We start from the raw sequence: 18486 nt of genomic DNA on the forward strand, positions 1-18486 counted from the left end.
ACGAGAAAGTTCTGTCCTGACTCTCATATTTTCTGCAAGGACCCTAAATAAAGTCAGTGCAACCACCCCTGTCTAAATATTGCCTTCACACAGAATCTAGCAACTCATTTTTAGTCTATAGACAGTAATCGGAAGGAAGCAGAACACCCCCAAGTTCTATACTTTCTTAAGCAATAGTCACTGTATTACTAATAGTCTTTCTTTAGGATGACATTGTTTATTGTAGGACATCGTTTTCATTAAATACACTTTAGTACAAGAGACTTTCCATGTCAGGCTGAGAGAAGCTGGTCACATGATTCACAAACAAAACTTTTAACATTGCTACTCAGGCATCACTTCAAATTCAGCCAAGATGCAATAGGTCTTTATTTTTAAAGCAATGGATTTTGATAACAAACTGCAAAACAAGAACCACTAAATATCTGTACAGAGACATCACATTCAAATAAAAATGAAAATGGAGAAAGAGAGCTCCAAACATCAGGTCACAGTCTGAGTGATAATATAGATATTTATCATGATATCTAGATCTTTCTATTGCGCCCCCTCACACCAGACAAATAGAAAGATCTAGAAATATATCTATATACATATATCTATGTACATATACTATAGGTAGCCCAAAGCGCTGGGACAAATAATTTTTAAATTAAATTGATTTATGATGCCATTAAACCCACACTAGGCTTAATGACTGATTTACAAAACATTCTCAGCTGTTTGTTTAACATTTGGTATTTTTAAGTTACAGAAAAGATACCTAAAAGCTGTATGTAGGTCTCTGAAAAACTTTGATTTCTGTTTTCTTTTTCCTGTCAAACAGCCTTGTTATGAGCAGTTTAGCTGCTCCTGCTCACAGTTTTACCCAATCGTCATTCTTGAATCTCCCAGCAAAAAACAAAACAAAAACAAAAACAACCACCATAGACCTGGCTTTGAATGCATAGACGGTAAAATAACATATAATCGTCAATCCTCATTTCTTCTCCTGAGACATATGTTAAAAAGATGGCAAAATAGTCACTTGGTTGCTTGTGTGAAATTCACAGTGTTTTCCCTGCAACATAGAGATTTTTTTGCTTCGTATTTGCAATGAATGTATACAAAATTAAATTAAAATGAGCATGAACTAAGGCTCTATAAGGATCTCTTGAATCAGAACAGCAGTATCTCAGCCCTGATAAGAAAATACATCTTTGTGTGCTATCAAACCTTCACATTGAACTACAAACCCCACCCCGATGTCCCCTGCAGGCCCACTGTTCTTATAGCAACACTTGTGATTGTTCACAGGCTGCGACAACACTAAGATTTGTCATCTTAGTCAACCAGTGACTCAGTAACTTTATAGGGCAGTTGCTTTTCTTCCAATTGTTATGTAAAAGTCCATGTCAATCACAATTATTCTGGAAAAGCTCATCTCAGTCTACTCCAAAGAGTTGAGAGAAAGAGAAGTCAAGAAAGACAACAGGGCAGCTTGAAAACATCCAGGGCTTGTTGCAGAGGGAAAGCCACCAACAGAGAGAGCAGGCCCAGTCTATGGGAGGGGCCAGGAAAGGTTACATCTTCCTTAGGCAAGCAGGGAAGTCCCTCAAGCCGGAAGCCCCTCAGTTATTGGATTTATTAGGGAGGGAAATGGAGCATGGAGGCAGTAGTTGTGTGTGCTGTCTGAGGCTACAGTCCCAAGCCAATTAGCCACTTGGCCTGGGGAAGGTTCTGATGAGATAGGCCAGGGTGTGATGCTGCAGATGCCCATTGACCATCAGCTGTGATGAGAGGCTTTTTGTGTATTGTGGCCTGAACAGGTGCATTCAGTCCTCAATTGACCCCTGAATGGGATGATCTCTAGATAGATAATGCTTCATACTTCAGAGTAAACAAACGCCTTTAAGAAGAATAGTAACCTTCCTCATGCAACACATGGTACTGTCACTGTACAAAATCTACTTTCCACAGCTCACTGAGGAGTTCTATACATCTAACAACGATGAAAAAGAAAACATGAGGGACACCTTCATGGCACTGCTTTTGCCAGAGCTCAGCCAAAACAGCTTTTTAAAGTTTTGTTTTTGCTTTTATAGCTGCCCCGAAGCACTTCTGAGTATGCTTGCAGCAGCCCCACTCCAAATGTTTGCCTATTTTTTGTCCACGTCCTGGATGCTAGAAGGGTGTGTGCATAATTCCCCTCAAGACTCGTTTGTACGTTCAGGGAATTGTGTGCACTTTAGCTAGTCAGGGTCATCATAGTATCAGAGGCCATTCTTAATGGCTCTTGGGCAGAATATATGCAAACTCTTCCCTAGCCCATGGAACTGATGATGGCCTCACCTTGCCCATAGACACGAGGGATTAAATACAACTCTGCATGAGCTTTACATCTACATGTTGGAGAACTTCTCCAAATTTGGTTAGACATGTTTGGTATGCACACTTCGCTCTTGAGGCTTGGGAGCTTCCCCGACCTGGGCCCTGAAGGCCTCGGGGACTGCAGAATTCCTCCAAGTTTCAAAAACCAGCCTTTGAGTGTCTTTGTGAGCTGTGTGATCTGCAACTCTGTGTGCTACAACTCTGTGTGAGCTGCAGTTAGTTTCCAGGACATTAACAAAAAGCATACACATCCATTTATGCTCATGCAATTTGTTTAACAGTTTAGTGAAAAATTCTCCTGCAGTTAATATGAACATTTGACTTGAAACGCACAGAAATTCAGCGCAGCTCTAGCACTTACAGGGCAGTATGCTTTCACAATGATTCCATCCTACCCTATATAGAGCACCTGAATTTGCTTGTCCTTGCAAACACTACTGTGCAAAAGTGGAAAATCACAAGTGTTAGAAATATTCATAGAAACAAATATTGCAGAAGAGAGTGAAGTTAGTGACACAAACCCTTAGCTCCAAAGAAGATGGTTAAAGCTAACAAGAAAGTAATCAATAGATAGGGTGGAGATGGTGGGGGTACTTTGATGTATTTAGGAAATAATCTGCTTTCTAGAATTTCTTCATTTATGCAGAACTACATGCAAGTTAAATGCTGATCTCCAATGTATGGGAAAATATACATTAAACATCTTGAAACTAAAGCAAGAAAGAAAAATAAATGGATTTTGGTTACTTAGCATACTTCATCAACCTATTAATCTCACTGTCTTCTATACATCACCAGCAAGAATATATGTGTACATATACACGAATGTATACATATACACACAATCACATATGTCTGCATATGTATAAATCAAATATTTATAAAACACATATACAGATGTATCTACTGTGGATATATACACAATTTATGTAAACACATATATATAATGTATATTATATATATGATTGTTTGTGGCATAGTCAAGAAAGGATTTATCTTTATTAATAAGCCTGATTGTCATCTTTGCTCAGTGTAGAATGTTTAGCTGAAGCTATAAGCATGACAAATATGTACACAGTAGATTATTAACCTTTCTTTTTCCTTTTGAATATATTTATATATGTTTCTAATTTTCTTCTCAGTTTCCTATACTTACATTCCCTTGATTCAATAAATGCAAATGTTGTTTAGCATGAGTTAGTTAACACTTTTCCTACAATGATGGCAACTGTTATTCACTATGGTCCACATTTGCAGTACAGGCCAAGTTTTATCCACACTGTACAGAACACTGGCTGTATAGAACATTTGGTCCTTTAACATGGACATATGGTTATGCTACTGCACATCAGATTATAACACAATATTTTTAATGACTCTATTAGGCTTTTCCAGGAAGGGGGGAAAAGACATCATCTGGTCAAATTATACATTTGTTTTGGTATACAGTCCTTCACCATTTGTACAATGTTATTTCCAAGCTGAGACTACCCTCCCCCCGGCCCAATGTATTGACAGACAAAAATGGTAGAGTCTAATGAAGATTTGAAGAATTAAATTCTTCCACAAACTATGGAACATAATGACCTGGACTGATGTTTCTTTTTAGCAATCTTTGACATCTCGTTGTTGCAACCACCACCACCACCCCGCCATACACACACACACACATATTTCTCACATACTGGAATTATACTTTCAAAAATAAATACAGAAAACTAGTCCTTGAAAAGAATGGGTAAGATGTTTGGCCTCCCCCCACCCCATGTTAATTCTTCTCAGCCATCACTGAAATAATCTTAAAAATCCATTTAATAGTAATCATTCCTTAATATTTTTAAAAAATCCTGTTCAAAGTTTATTTAGGAACTAATATATATGGCTTAAAAGTTACATTGTTATTGACCAATTTTTGTCAATAACATATGAGAGAATGGCTCCATCACGGTTCAAACATTTAATATTTTAGTCTGGATTTTGAAAAACCTGCCAAGGGGAAAAGAAAGTGCTTTAATAAATAAGAAATGCAAGCAAAACATAAATTAAATTATTATGGGAACAGTTAGAATAACAAGTGCTCAGTTTCTTAAATAAAATGACAATAAAATGTTCATTTATGATCCAGTTGCTATTTTAAAATGTCCTCCCTCTCTTTTTTCTTTTTGCAGCAAAGCCATCCTTATCCTCAGAGGCAGAAAGTTGCTTTGACTTTGTCTCATCATAAAGGTTTATAATAAAAATAACCTGGCATGTAAATCTTAAACCTTTGACATCTACAGTGATACCTATGAGCTTGTCTCCTTCAGTGATACCTATGAGCTTGTCTCCTTCAACCCAGCAGCCACACTATATATGTCCTGTCAATCCTAAGTCAAAAGGGGTGGGCAGGAAGATAAGGGTTTTATTTTATTTTTTAAAAAAGTGAATTGTGATTAATTGATTAAGCACCACTGTAATCAGCAGAGATAAGTTAGTTATGACAAGTTAGCTGTGAAATTAAATCCCAATAATTTCAATAGGACTTTGTCAGGATTCATTTTCTTTGGAGACAAGCTTGTGATGTAACCATTTGATTAACTGGAAACTGGTGCTGAATTCAGGAAGGCTCTTAATATTCTGCCAAGTGATAGCCATCCTGACTTTTCTCTAGGGTCTTTTTGCACATGTAACCTTCTCTCTTATGCCTGCAGTATAACCCCCAGTATGGTGTACCAGCCTATTGTGTCTGTAACAATGAAAAAGTGTTGGAATGCGGTTAACTACCTCCCTACAACTAAATATTGTATATGGATTTGCTATGTCTTTAAGGGTGTACAATGAGATGAGCAACCTTTTTCAGCACAAAGCTGACAGAAACCATGCTAGGTTTGGTTTGCACAGCAGAGTAAAAAGGAGAATAGGAAGGAGAAAGAAATAGGAATATGCTGTCAGAACAGCAACTTTTAAGATAAGCTTCCCTCCATATCGACCCTTGTCTTATCTTACCGAAACCCTAGTATTTTAGGAAACTGCCCTTAAGATTCTACTACCCTAATACACCCCAGGTCCTGCCTATATTACCAAAGGCTAACTGGAGAAAGCTGCTACCAGTAGCCTCATAAACTACTATGGTAAGATGAGGTTGGGGAAGCCTAGTTGAGCGTATTATGCAATTTTGCGTGACATAAGCAACTTTTTCTGCTTATCACCTGTCAGACCATCTATCAATGTTAAAATGGTAGACTTAGAAGCACACTTAGAAATGCCTTTAGTGCTCTGAACATTTTCCTGTGAACAGCATTGGATTTTGTTTCCTTTCGCCTAACCATCCATTGCATTTGTGTGGTATATTGGATGCTGTCCAGTCCTATAGCTTGATTTCTTTTCTTCTGGTTTGATTTCAGCTAGAAACATGTTTCCCAAAGAGAATTCCAGTCTTCTGTTTTCCAGCCAAATGTCAAAGCAAATGAAGTAGAAGTGAATCCATAGAAGCTCCAGATCCATACAGCAGAAGTCATAAAGTTTGAGTCAGTGTTTCCCTTTTTTATCCGGATCAAAGGCATGAATACAACAAGGCATTGTTAGTTGTGATGGGCAAAACTGAGTGTCTGTTGATATAACAGGTTAGGTTTTTAAGGCCTTTGTCTATGCAGAGTTATAATAATGCAGAAGCCAGATTGAATAGAAATGAAGGGGAAAATAGAGAAACAGAAAGAATGAAGGAAGGAAGAGATACATTTCAGTAATGTCACAAAGTCAATACTGTGTCTACAGAGGGAGAAATGCACACAGCTTGCCCTTTGAAAGCTTCTCTGTATCTTTGTCTTTAATACTGTCAGACTTAAGAACACATTTTTATGGAGTTTAGTGGCAATTGAACACATTCATTCATGCACTCCGTAAGAGGAAGTGCTGAGAGTTTCTAGCCTAGAATATCCAGGTAGACGGGAGAGGCTTTGGCCAAGTTCTGAAGGAGGGAGTGGATTTCTTTGATGTTGAGCCTCATATAAGGCTCCCGCTGCCAACAACCCAGCATCAGATCATACACTTCCTTTGGGCATGTGCGAGGTCGCTGCAGGACGCGGCCCTGAGTGATGCACTCGATTACCTGGAAAAAGAGAAAGGAAGAAAAAAGAGAGAGCCCATGAATCTATCCTTGTATTGCTGACTCAGACTGTTAGCCAATGCATTCTAATAGAGCTACTTACTTACCAATTTACATATCTGGCACTTCTGTGCTCTCTTCCATTAAAAAATGCCCTGACTGTGGCAAATGGAAGGATATACTGGGATGCAACAGACTAATGAAGCACCTGTGCTATGGGATAAGCAACAGTGTAGCACTAGTGCTTCTGAAGAGTTCCAGACTAACACTGCACAATGCTTGCGGTGGGGTGGATTTTGATGACCTCTTCTTCCCTCTGAAACCTACTATGCCTCCTAAAATATTCCCTGAGGGCTGCTCAACCCTCAGGGACATATTTTTGGGTGGCACAAACGCTTCTGGGGGAGTGGGAGGTTTTCGAAATATGCCCCCCTTCTGCTGCAGTAGAGTTAGCTGAATTCTTCAGAAGTGGTGGAGTTAGCTGAATTCTTCAGAAGCACTAGTGACTCTCCCCTAGCTCTGGTGCTTTGTTAGTTTGGATGTCAGCCTGTATTTGTATATCGGGACATACCTCATTGTTTGAGAGTTGATACCATGGCTGTTTGCCATAGGTGAAGATTTCCCATAGAACAACTCCAAGGCTCCAGACATCACTTTCTGTGGTGAATTTTCTGTACATTATACTTTCAGGAGGCATCCAACGGATGGGTAACATGGTATGCCCACCAACCTGCATGGAAAAGATGTAAAGAATTTAGGTGGTTTCTTTGGGAAGAAATGACAGAGAAAGGGATATTGTATTTGTTATGAACCCTGCTGCCTATTAAGATCACCTGGGGAAGTCCAGTTACTGGTGGTGACTTGGGATTGGGCCTTCTCTGTGGCTGCCCCAGGGCTTTGGAATGCACTTACTGTCAAAATAGGAACTTCTCCATTTCTGATTGCTTTTTAAAAAAAGACCCTTAAGACACACCTGCTTTTTCAGGCTTTTAATTAAAATTAATTTTAAACAATTGTTTTATTCTGTGAAATTGTTTAATGGTTTTATTCTGTGAAAGTCTATCCACTGTTTTTTATTCTGTTTTTATATTTTGGATTATGTACACCACCTAGAGATACATATATCAGACGGTAAATAAATGTGTTATATATAAATATTTTCTGTCATCTTGTTCTGGAGTTTACAATGCAAAATACAATCTTCTGCAATCATATTTTTGGTATCATTCTGCTATCTTCATTCCTCTTGCTAGTCTCATCAGGATGGATTCTTCACTTCCAAGACAGCGTTCTTTGAAATTATCAGTGACTTGTACTAGTAACTTTCTAACTTCCTTTGCTGTAACATTAAAGTGACAAGTATTAGGAAAGCTTAGAAATAGGGTTCACAGAACATTTTCTTCCAGCTGTGTGTCAGAGTTTAATTGTGGTGTAGATCAAACAATATGTTTAGAGCATGCAATTACATGTGGTGCTACTGATTTACTTGTGAAAGCACCTGTATGCACTTTAGGACATGTACAAGTATTTTTTGCAACCAGGATTTACCACGGATTTCACAGGAGCTAAAGCAGATGGTCATGTTACATTTGTTCTTAAATGCTTTCCTGATTACAGATGGTGACCTGGAGAATGTATTTAAGTGCTTTGCAGATTACCCATTTCCTTCTGAATAGAATTCTTGAATATGGCAGTAAATAATACAACATGGGACACCATAGCACCAATGTTAAACTATCCAATAAAGAACCATGTACCTTAAACACAATATAGAAAGATTTATTTTTCTTTAATTTTATTTGTGGCATACTTCATCCAAACTAGCTGTGGCAGATTACAACAATTATTATTATTTCTTGTTTACACAGTCAGACAGGTGTTATTGACTGGTTTGTTTTATCCAGACATCGAGTCCTTCCCAAGGACCTGGGATGCCAGAATTTTATTGTCAATGGTTATAGATATTGTAGCAGAATATAGGCTGTTCCCAGTAAAGCTGCTTTTTGTAATTGGCTGATGGTGATTTCTGTGGCCCCTATGGTGTTGAGGTGCTCTTCAAGGTCTTTTGGAACTGCACCCAGGGCGCCAATTACCACTGGGATGATTTTGGTCTTTTTCTGCCACAGCCTTTCAATTTCAATTTGTAGATCTTTGTATTTGGTGATTTTTTCTATTTCTTTTTCTTCTATTCTGCTATCCCCTGGTATTGCTATGTCGATTATTTTGACTTGTTTTTCTTTCTTCTCGACTACAGTGATATCTGGAGTATTGTGTGGCAGATGTTTGTCTGTTTGTAGTCGGAAGTCCCATGATATTTTTACATCTTCATTTTCTTCAACTTTTTCAATTTTATGGTCCCAACAATTCTTGGCTACAGGTAGCTTGCATTTTTTGCAGATCTTCCAGTGTATCACCCCTGCTACCTTGTCATGCCTTTGTTTGTAGTCAGTCTGTGTGATCTTCTTACAACAGCTGATCAGGTGGTCCACTGTTTCATCTGCTTCTTTACAAAGGCGGCACTTGCTGTTTATTGTGGATTTTTTGACTTTTGCTCTTATTGAATTTGTTCTTAGTGCCTGTTCTTGTGCAGCCAGTATTAAACCCTCTGTTTCTTTCTTCAAGTTGCCATTTTTAAGCCATTGCCAGGTCCTGGTGATGTCTGATTTTCCACTTATATTGTGCAAATATTGACCATGCAGTGACTTATTTTTCCAGTTTCTGCTTGGTTCTTGACTTGTAGGCCTGCTTTCTTTCATTGGTGTTGAATAGTTTCTCATTATTGACCATTTGAAGTGCATCTTCTTCACTGTGCTTTATATATTCTTCAGGGCCTCTTTTCTCCTCCTCTACTGTTTGAAGGACTTGCAGCATTCCTCTTCCACCTGAGCTGCGAGGGAGGTAGAGCCTATCTACATCACTGCGGGGGTGATTGATGGTCATTATTTTCCTTGTCTTACGATCTAGCGTCTCTAACTCTGCCTGGATCCAGTCTATTATTCCTGCAGTGTATCTGATAACAGGTATAGCGCAGGTGTTTATGGCGCAGGTGTTTATGGACTTGCAGCATTCCTCTTCCACCTGAGCTGTGAGGGAGGTAGAGCTTATCTACATCACTGCGGGGGTGCAGAGCATGATTGATGGTCATTATTTTCCTAGTCTTACGATCTAGCGTCTCTAAGTCTGCCTGGGTCCAGTCTATTATTCCTGCAGTGTATCTGATAACAGGTATAGCGCAGGTGTTTATGGCTTGTATGGTGTTCCCGCCATAGAGTTTGGACTTGAGGATTTTTCTAACTCTCCTGATGTATTCACTTCCAATTTTTCTTTTAACTTCAGTGTGTGCAATGTTATCCGCCTGGAGAATGCCCAAGTATTTGTAATGTTCTTTCTCTTCCAGGTTCTTGATGTTGCTTCCATTGGGCAGTTCTATTCCTTCTGTTTTTCTTATTTTTCATCTGTTCATTATTAATGCAGCACACTTGTCTAGTTTAGACTCCATTGCTATATCGCTTCTGAATATACGGACAGTGTTTAGCAGTGATTCGATTTCTGACTGGGACTTTCCATACAACTTTAGATCATCCATGTACAGCAGATGGTTGATTTTACTGGATGTTTTAGATGTTTGGTATCCGAGGCCTGTTTTGTTTAGTATTTGTGAAAGTGGAGTCATGGCGATTACAAACAACAGAGGGGATAGTGAGCCCCCTTGGAAAATACGTCTTCTAATGCTAACCTGTCCAAGTGTCTCACCATTGATTGTTAACTGTGTACTCCACATGCTCATTGCTTTTTAAATAAATATCTGGATGTTTTTGCTGACACCTTCAGATATTTATTTAGAACCTAAGTAGAAACCTAAGTATGTAGTACACTGCTCTGGGCTCCTCGGAGGAAGAGTGGGATATAAAATCTATAATAATAATAGTAATTATTATTATTATAGATTTTATATCCCGCTCTCCCTCCAAGGAGCCCAGAGCAGTGTACTACATACTTAGGTTTCTTCTCACAACAACCCTGTGAAGTAGGTTAGGCTGAGAGAGGTGTGACTGGCCCAGAGTCACCCAGCAAGTATCATGGCTGAATGGGGCTGAATGGGGATTTGAATTCAGGTCTCCCCGGTCCTAGTCCAGAACTCTAGCCACTATACCATGCTGGCTCTCCTATTACTAGAAGTCTACAGCCAAAAAATTGACTGGTAAATTTAAAAGCAGTAGGAGAGATAGAGGACACTGTCTGATAATTTTTGCAACTTGATTTGTGCTCAATTTGAATTGCAAAAAACTCAAATTGATTCATCCTCAAATCACTCAAACAGATTTGACCGTCATTTTTAGGCCAATCTTTATGGGGGAAATCGGCTTTAAAATGGCACTTTTTTCTGGGGAGAGCTGGCCTACCAATTGGTATCAGTAGGTTGACCAGCCCTCTGCGTCAGCCCGCCTTGAAGGACTGGCCTACCTGCCAATAGGTAGGTAGTGAAGTTTGGAGTGGAGGGCTGGTCTACCTGCCAATCCCAATTGGTAGACAAGTTCTCCCTGGAAAAAAAGCACCATTTTGAGGCCCTTTTCCCCAGCAGAACAGGCCTCAAAATGGCATTTGAATCACCCAGATCAATTTGGGTTAAATTGGGGGTGAAGCACTGGCAATGGCAAATCAAATTGCAACCCCTAGCTGATATGATCCGCAGCAGTAAGTCAGTGGGGAAAGGGCTGCACATTTGAAAAGAACCTTCAGCATCCCTACACCGAAGTCTTCTTGTGCAGCTGAGTGAAGGAGAGATGTGAAAATGAGATGCTGAATTGCAGAGGCACTCTTTGCCAACATACAGACCATCTCCCATTAACTTACTGCTGCTTAGTGCTTATTATGTCAGCCATTGCTATTTGGTTCTCACTGCTTCCTCAGAGATGACAGGTGTCAATGTTTCAGTGACAGCAGAAGCCACCACTCACAGAGTTCCTTGTCTATGTAACTCTTAAATGTATAAGTCGTGTTATGGTCTAGATTCCTTAATTAAAAGCCCTATGCTCCCCTTCTTTACTTTATTTTTACATCTGGGATACAAAGAACAGACTCCTGTTGCTCTCTGATACTCTTAAACACCAAGGGTCAGTGTAGATTCGATAATAATTAAGAGAAATGTCAGGCATGTTGCGTATTCTGATTTGATGATGTCTGTTGTATATTAATAACATGCTGAGGCATTAAAATTCTGATTTTAATCAAGTATATATCCTACATTGGTGCTATCAGAAATTCCATTTTACTTCAGATTACTTCAAACCCCTGCTAACTTGGCAAAAAGGCACCTTTTAACATGGTGACTCTCTTTATTTAGCAGGGGGAGAGTAACTGGCCCTATCCGCCTCCAGCACAGTACCTCCAGTGACTGTTGCTGGTGTCTATCTTATGTTTCTTTTTAGATTGTGAGCCCTATGGGGACAGGGATCCATCTTATTTACGTATTATTCCTCTTGTGTAAACCTCCCTGAGCCATTTTTGGAAGGGTGGTATAGAAACTGAATGAATGAATGAATGAATGAATGAATGAATACATTCCTTTTTCATGTTGCTGTTTTACATAAAACACAGTTTTTATGCTTTATGTAAGAAAAATAAATCTTAACACAATGATACCGGAATATGTATATTTTTGCAATTTGTTCATGTTCCGTCTCTATGTTGACTGCACTAATGAAAATATAGGAACATAGGAAACTGCATTATATAGAGTCAGACCATTGGTCCATCTGTTCAGTAATGTCCGAGCTGACTGGCAGCAGCTGTCCAAGGCAGGAGTCTTTCCTAGCCCTACCTGGAGATGTTGAATTCTGGGACCTTCTTCATGCAGCAGATTCTCTATCCCTCAGCTACAGCCCCATCCCCTAAGAAGAATTCCTTGCAACAGACCGTGCTCACAGGTAGTCACCCACCCATGCAGACCAAGGCAAACCCTGCTTAGTGAAGGGGACACTTAATGCAAGATCTGCTCTTCACCTCATTAGATTTGAACACAAGCATTCAAAATAAACTATTTTAGAAGCCTAGGAGTCTCAGTGAATTTACACTGACAAAGAGAAACCAAAGCCACCTTTCTCAGAATTGTATAATGGAAAATTGGTTAAAATTAATGTTTGGTGGCAGTCATCTTGAATTTCCCCCTAGCAAGTTTTTTCTCTCGCCACCCTTCAAAGGTATCAAAACAGCTCTCAGGTCTTTGTTTTTGTAAAATTGCCACTGAATCCTATTATTTCATTTCTAAGATACTGAGCTTTCAGGGGGCATTATGCATTGGTACCAATGGTATCAGTTCAGAGCCAGGGTATGTAAAAATTCTTAACTGAATTAATATGAGTAATCTGTATCTGAGATAAGTGTGGAAATTATAGTGTTAATAATGTTTTACTAATATGCATACCAGACACAAACAAGGATTCAGTTCCTGACCTTTGCCCTAAGACGAGCTGATCAAGCAAATAGCTCCTCTCTGCTGCATTTACTCAGTGGGTGAATGATCATTCATTAGAAAGTAAAAAACACTAGAGCCTTAGAAGTCTGTGGCTACACACCAGACCAAAGGGCAAGTACCATTAAAACATTATTAGTTGTTAGAGGCTTTTGGTTCATTAAATATTAAGTGGCTCTTAAACCTGTTCATCATATGGCATCTACGATTGCTTTGATTCAGTGGGTTTTATGGTACAGTCTTTTAAAAATTAATGAAATCTATGATTGTAAAATATGGTTCTCTCTTTTATTGAGGTTTTATTATGATTTAAGATTTCACTGTCATGAGACATGTAAAAGCCTATAAGAAAAAGGAGCTCTCCCTTTTTCTTATTAGCTTATGTCCCAATAGACAGACATTGGAGAATAACAACATAAGTGTAGCAGCGTCACCTGATCTTGTATTTTGCAGAGGGAGAGCAATGGTCCTAGTTCATGCCAGCATGGGGTCTCACCAGGGGCATAGCTATAATTGAGCGAAAGGGTTAAAAGAACACGGGCCCCCAGCTCCTGAGGGCCCTCCAACCCCTATTTTCTTCATTATCTCCCTCACTCTGGGGGGCTGCCAGAGAGAGGGATGAACACAGGCCCCCTCTCCCCTAGCTATGCCCCTGGGTCCCGCCAAGTGATTGCACTGCTGTCTCTCTTGCATACACATGTGTGCTTGTGTGTTTTAAGACTGTGAGCTCAATTTTAGATTGTGACCCCAATGAGACAGAGAACTCCACCCCACCCCACTATTTCTTTTGATGTGTGAATTGCATTGAGAACTTTTTTTTTGGTTGAAAAGTGGTGTATAAATATTTTAAATAATTAAAATAAGAACACAACATGCAACACACAATGAGCCATTTCTCATGATCCTTGAGAAAGGGCTTGAAGGGGCAGGGGAGGAAGCCTCCAAAAGCTTACCTCCCCCGTATATGACCTCCTCTTTGCTGGGCAAGCGGATCGCCTGCCCAGACGATTGCCAGCTACTGCCAGCACCAGGGAGATTTGGAGGCTAGGAGGCCCCTGGCACTCCCATAATGCACCACCCATCGTTGTCACAGCATCGGCTGAAAGCATCCGACACAGCAACACGATTAGAAAAATGGGGCTAAGGAAGCGCTTGCTCCTCTAACCTCGTTCAAGCAGGTGGCTGCCTAGTTGGGTTTTCTGCCGAGGCACTGTCAGAAGCAGGCGCAATCCTGGTGGTTCTTACACGTGGGCAAGACCAGGTTTGGGTTCATTAGCCTGGTTTTGCCTGTGTGTGAGAACAGCCTCAATCTCTACACAAATATGTTTTGGTTTAAGGTGCTAGAATTAACGGTATTTTTTAAGCTGCAATGTAATGCACACTAGGCTAAACTCTTCCTTATTTCTGTGTTGCAGTCAAGCTCAGCTCCATTATGTCAGTGACAGCATTCATTCAGTTGTATATACCATAGGCTTACTTGGACAGAAAGACTGAAGAGTTGCCAAAAGCTCTTGCCTGTTTCTTATCTTTTTTAAGGCTCAATGATCATTTTGTGGAGGCATGGTCCTCAAATGTTTAAGAAAGGGCCACAGCTGCTAATACTGACCTTGTAATGTGTGCACTCAGCAAATGCATGATTTCAGCTCTGTCTTTTCTACAAGTACACGCAACTAGGAAGTCTGGATTGCCTATGGCTCAAAATGGTAAATCCACAAAGGGCCCTTACCGATGGAGGGCTTTTTTTGCATTCATTTCTATGGATTTCCATATTGAATGGCATGTGGAAATTATGATGTTGAGACCACCATTTCTCCCTTTTAAAAAACATTAATGTTAAATTGACGAGCATGAGCTTTTTCGATTTGAGGACTCTCCTTGGAACTTTTTTGTTTCTTGTTAGAGTGGGATGAAAACTGCATGCAAGGTAGATCCATGTAGGCTATTACAGGGTTTCTTAACCTTGGGCCCCCAGATGTTGTTGGACTACAACTCCCATCATACCCAGACATAGCCTTTGTGGTTGAGGATGATGCGGGTTGTAGTCCAACAACATCTGGGGGCCCAAGGTTAAGAAACCCTGGGCTATTACATTCAGTACTCCAGTGTCAACCAGATGGGTTCAGAGCTTTCTGTGCACACACAAAAAGTTGTCACTTCTCAGGGTTCATTTCCCCCCATTTAAATCACCATGATCAGAGCAGTTGGAATGGAAACAATGTTAACAACAACAACCCCTTCTGATTAGCAGTCTGAATTGATGCATAGCCCTGCCTCAAAAGTGATTCTCCTCTATCCTCCATCTTAGGAAGAAGTCATAGGAAGCTGTGAGGCTTACATCTGAGTAAACATGAATGGTGCAAGCTTTAAAAAAAATAAAAATGGGCAGTTGGAAGATTGTAATAGCGATGATACTGGCTTTGATTTAAAAGAAAAATCAAAGGAACTGCAAAGGGCAGTGAAGAGAAGCAAAGTGGCAAAAGTTCACTCAAGTGCAGAGGACTGAAGGTGTGAGTTGCCCTTGGGAGCCAACCCTCCAATATGTCACCACCTACGCAGAAAATCAGCCTACTCAGACACAAACACAGGATGTAATGCATTTTGCATTACATTTTGTTAACTGTAATTTGCTATATTGCGCTAATATTGTCAAGTCAGATTAACTGAGCAATGAAAAGAAATGGTTTTGCATGGAAGTACAGTATATCCACATGGGATGCAAAACATCATCTGGACACCTTACAAGATGCCCTGTAGCAACCAGTGTTCATTTTAAAAAAAAAATCTGGAAGAGCTCAAAATGTGTGAAACAGTCCCTTTAGAGACTATGGTCTGCAATAATAATTTTCTACCCTGTAGTCCATGTGAAGCCTCTGCACCCAATTGAGTCTAAATCTTGTCTGTCTGTGGGCTGGTTCAGATGAACAGCAGCTGCTACATGTGAGGAGCACAAGGCCATATCAAGAGCATGGCCATCATGAGGTCACTGAAGGATGCCCCAACTTGCAGTCAGGGCCTCCTTTAATTGCATGAGAGGAGTGATTCAGATAAACACCCCTGTCATGTGATTAAAGGATATACCAACAGCACATTGAGATATCCTTCAGTGAAATCAGGAAGGCCTCTCTTGGCATGATCTCATCCTCCTCACTTATACTGTAGGAGCCACTGTTCACCTGAAGCTACCCAGAGACTTAAAGATAGATCCTTTTGTGCTGCTGCTGGCCCTTTGGGAAAGGAAGAGCATCATTTCAGCTTCAGCAATCACGTACAGTATGACTCTTTGGATCCTTGTGAAGAGCATGGAAGAATAACAAAAGTGTAGCAGGTCCACTGTGTGCTGTTGGGGTGGGGAAGGAGCCGTTCTGCAGGGATCACTGGAGCTTCACATTTTCAAATAATGCCCCTGTCCTCCTCCACCTTTGTCCAGCAGCAGCAGACAGGCTCTTATTCTTGCTGCTCCACAGATGCTCTCTTGCTGACTGGGTGTGGCAGATGGGTCCATGAGGTCATTTGCTTCCAATTTCCTTTGCTTCCAATTTCAATATTATCTGAAGAACCTGCTGCCACTGGATTTCCTTGAAACCTGATTTCCTTGAAACCATGCCACTGGATCTCTGTGATATTTTAAAGCACCCTGAACTGAATGCTAGATGGATGCACCAACCAGAGTTGTGCGGTAACTAAAACACATGAGACAGCATCTAATCCTTGTTTAGCCTTGATGACACTCATAGGGTGGCCTTGGGCAAAGCTCTGCCTTTCAGCCTTCACAAGAAGATGTCATTGCATATATAAAGTATGAGTTATAAAGCCTTTTGTATGATAAAAAGTGATTCAGAACCATAAACAATAATCCTATTGGATGGGATAACCTCGCTCTTCAATATCAGTTCATGGGATCTTTCATGATAGCAAAATAGCCACCAATTCAATGTAGCTCCTTCCTTGTTAGTTATGTGAGCAACTGCACAGCAATATACAGCTTCCATTCGGAGTAACCGTGGTGAGATTTTCAGTGTCTAATATTATCAACAATACCAATACCCCACAATTTTGCCATATTTCTGCTTATTAGGGAGGACTAAATAAACAGTGGCTGACATACTGTGCAAGGCTCCATCAGCTTAGGAACAGAGTGTTTGCATAGTTGATAGGAACATAGGAAGTTGCCACATATTGAGTCAGACCACTGGTCTATCTAGCTCGGTATTGTCTTCACAGACTGGCAGCAGCTTCTCCAAGGCTGCAGGCAGGAATCTCTCTCAGCCCTGTCTTGGAGAAGCCAGGGAGGGAACTTGGAACCGTCTGCTCTTCCCAGAGCAGCTCCATCCCCTGAGGGGAATATCTTCCAGTGCTCACGCTTCTAGTCTCCCATTCATATGCAACCAGGGCAGACCCTGCTTAGCTAATAGGACAAGTCATGCTTGCTACCACAAGACCAGCTCTCTAGTTGTGCAAGACCGCACAATCACAGAAACAAAGAAATCTCAGAAATTCTTGTGCAACTGCGCAAATGCTCTGTTCGAACGCTGACAGAGCCTTACACAGTATGTCAGCCATTATACTTTCTCATACATGATGAACTATTTTTGTAATCATTGCAACGTTTTCTGGTCTAGAGTGAAGAAAGAGGAGGAAGGGAATATTTAGGCTAGAAGGTACATATCCTGTGTTCCTTATCAACTCTTAACTCCCTGATATAAGGCACGTTAATGTCTGGATAATGGCTACCTGTCATTCAGCTCCGCATGCCACTCGTTAAAAATAAGAGAATTCATTCTCTTCCCATTCATGTCCACTCTGCTGCTGCAGTGACACAAAACACTGCCTGCTTTTGTGGGAGCACACTCTAAAGACAGCCATGGGATTGCATACTAATTGACATACTTTAATGACTCCTTTCCCTCGCTTGCTCTCCCCCCTCCTGTCCCCTGAATTGCCAGTTCCTTGCACATGAGGCTTGCTACCATGGAAACTAAGTCTCCAAATGCGCAAAACCCACTACATCAACATTTTGAGCATGCGACTGGTGAATTGCAAAGAGATATGATAGGTTTGGGGAAAGGCACAAGGGAAGGGACTGCTTTTTTGCCGAAATGGTATTGATGAATATGTTACTACAGGGATAGAAATGCTCACCCATATTTCCCACTAACAGACAATAATGTGCAGTTGACAGTGTGCACACGCACACATGAAAAAATGTACCCCCTTATCTGCTTTGGGCAGAGATGTTTTCCTCAGTCTGGGACAGTGTAATCAGTCATCAGTCGACTCAGATTTGAAGCCTTCTTGCTTTGGGTACAGAATTCAAATTGTGAGAAGGCCAGTCTGTGAAAATGTACTATGGAGCTATTCTAAACTTGGTTTATGGATATGTAGATACCATAGAATGCCATTTCAGTGGTGGCCTGGCCATATAGATGGATTAGGCAATGTGGGCAGGGGAGGAAACAGGTGATCAAGGGCCTAGATATATATCTTTAAGCTGGAGCTTTGTGCTAGAGCACACAAAAAGAGGTCTGACTGCATTTCTCAATTATCCTTGGCTCAATTCCTT

At 40.5% G+C, this 18486-nt stretch overlaps 1 protein-coding gene across 11 annotated transcripts in view; it reads right to left on the bottom strand.

The window, feature by feature from the left end:
• Positions 1-194: 194 nt before the first annotated feature.
• Positions 195-18486, bottom strand: part of NTRK2 (neurotrophic receptor tyrosine kinase 2) — a 270371-nt gene continuing 252079 nt past the window's right edge. For all 11 annotated transcript variants that reach the window (XM_053302944.1, XM_053302943.1, XM_053302941.1 and 8 more), the window contains 2 exons: positions 7026-7184; positions 195-6457 (listed from right to left, as the gene is read on the bottom strand). In XM_053302944.1, the coding sequence (XP_053158919.1) occupies positions 6272-6457; positions 7026-7184 (345 nt within the window). In that variant the 3' untranslated portion in view covers positions 195-6271. The remainder of the gene's footprint in view (positions 6458-7025; positions 7185-18486) is intronic.

The sequence above is a fragment of the Hemicordylus capensis genome, chromosome 2, assembly GCF_027244095.1.
Source record: "Hemicordylus capensis ecotype Gifberg chromosome 2, rHemCap1.1.pri, whole genome shotgun sequence".
Lineage (NCBI taxonomy): Eukaryota > Metazoa > Chordata > Lepidosauria > Squamata > Cordylidae > Hemicordylus > Hemicordylus capensis.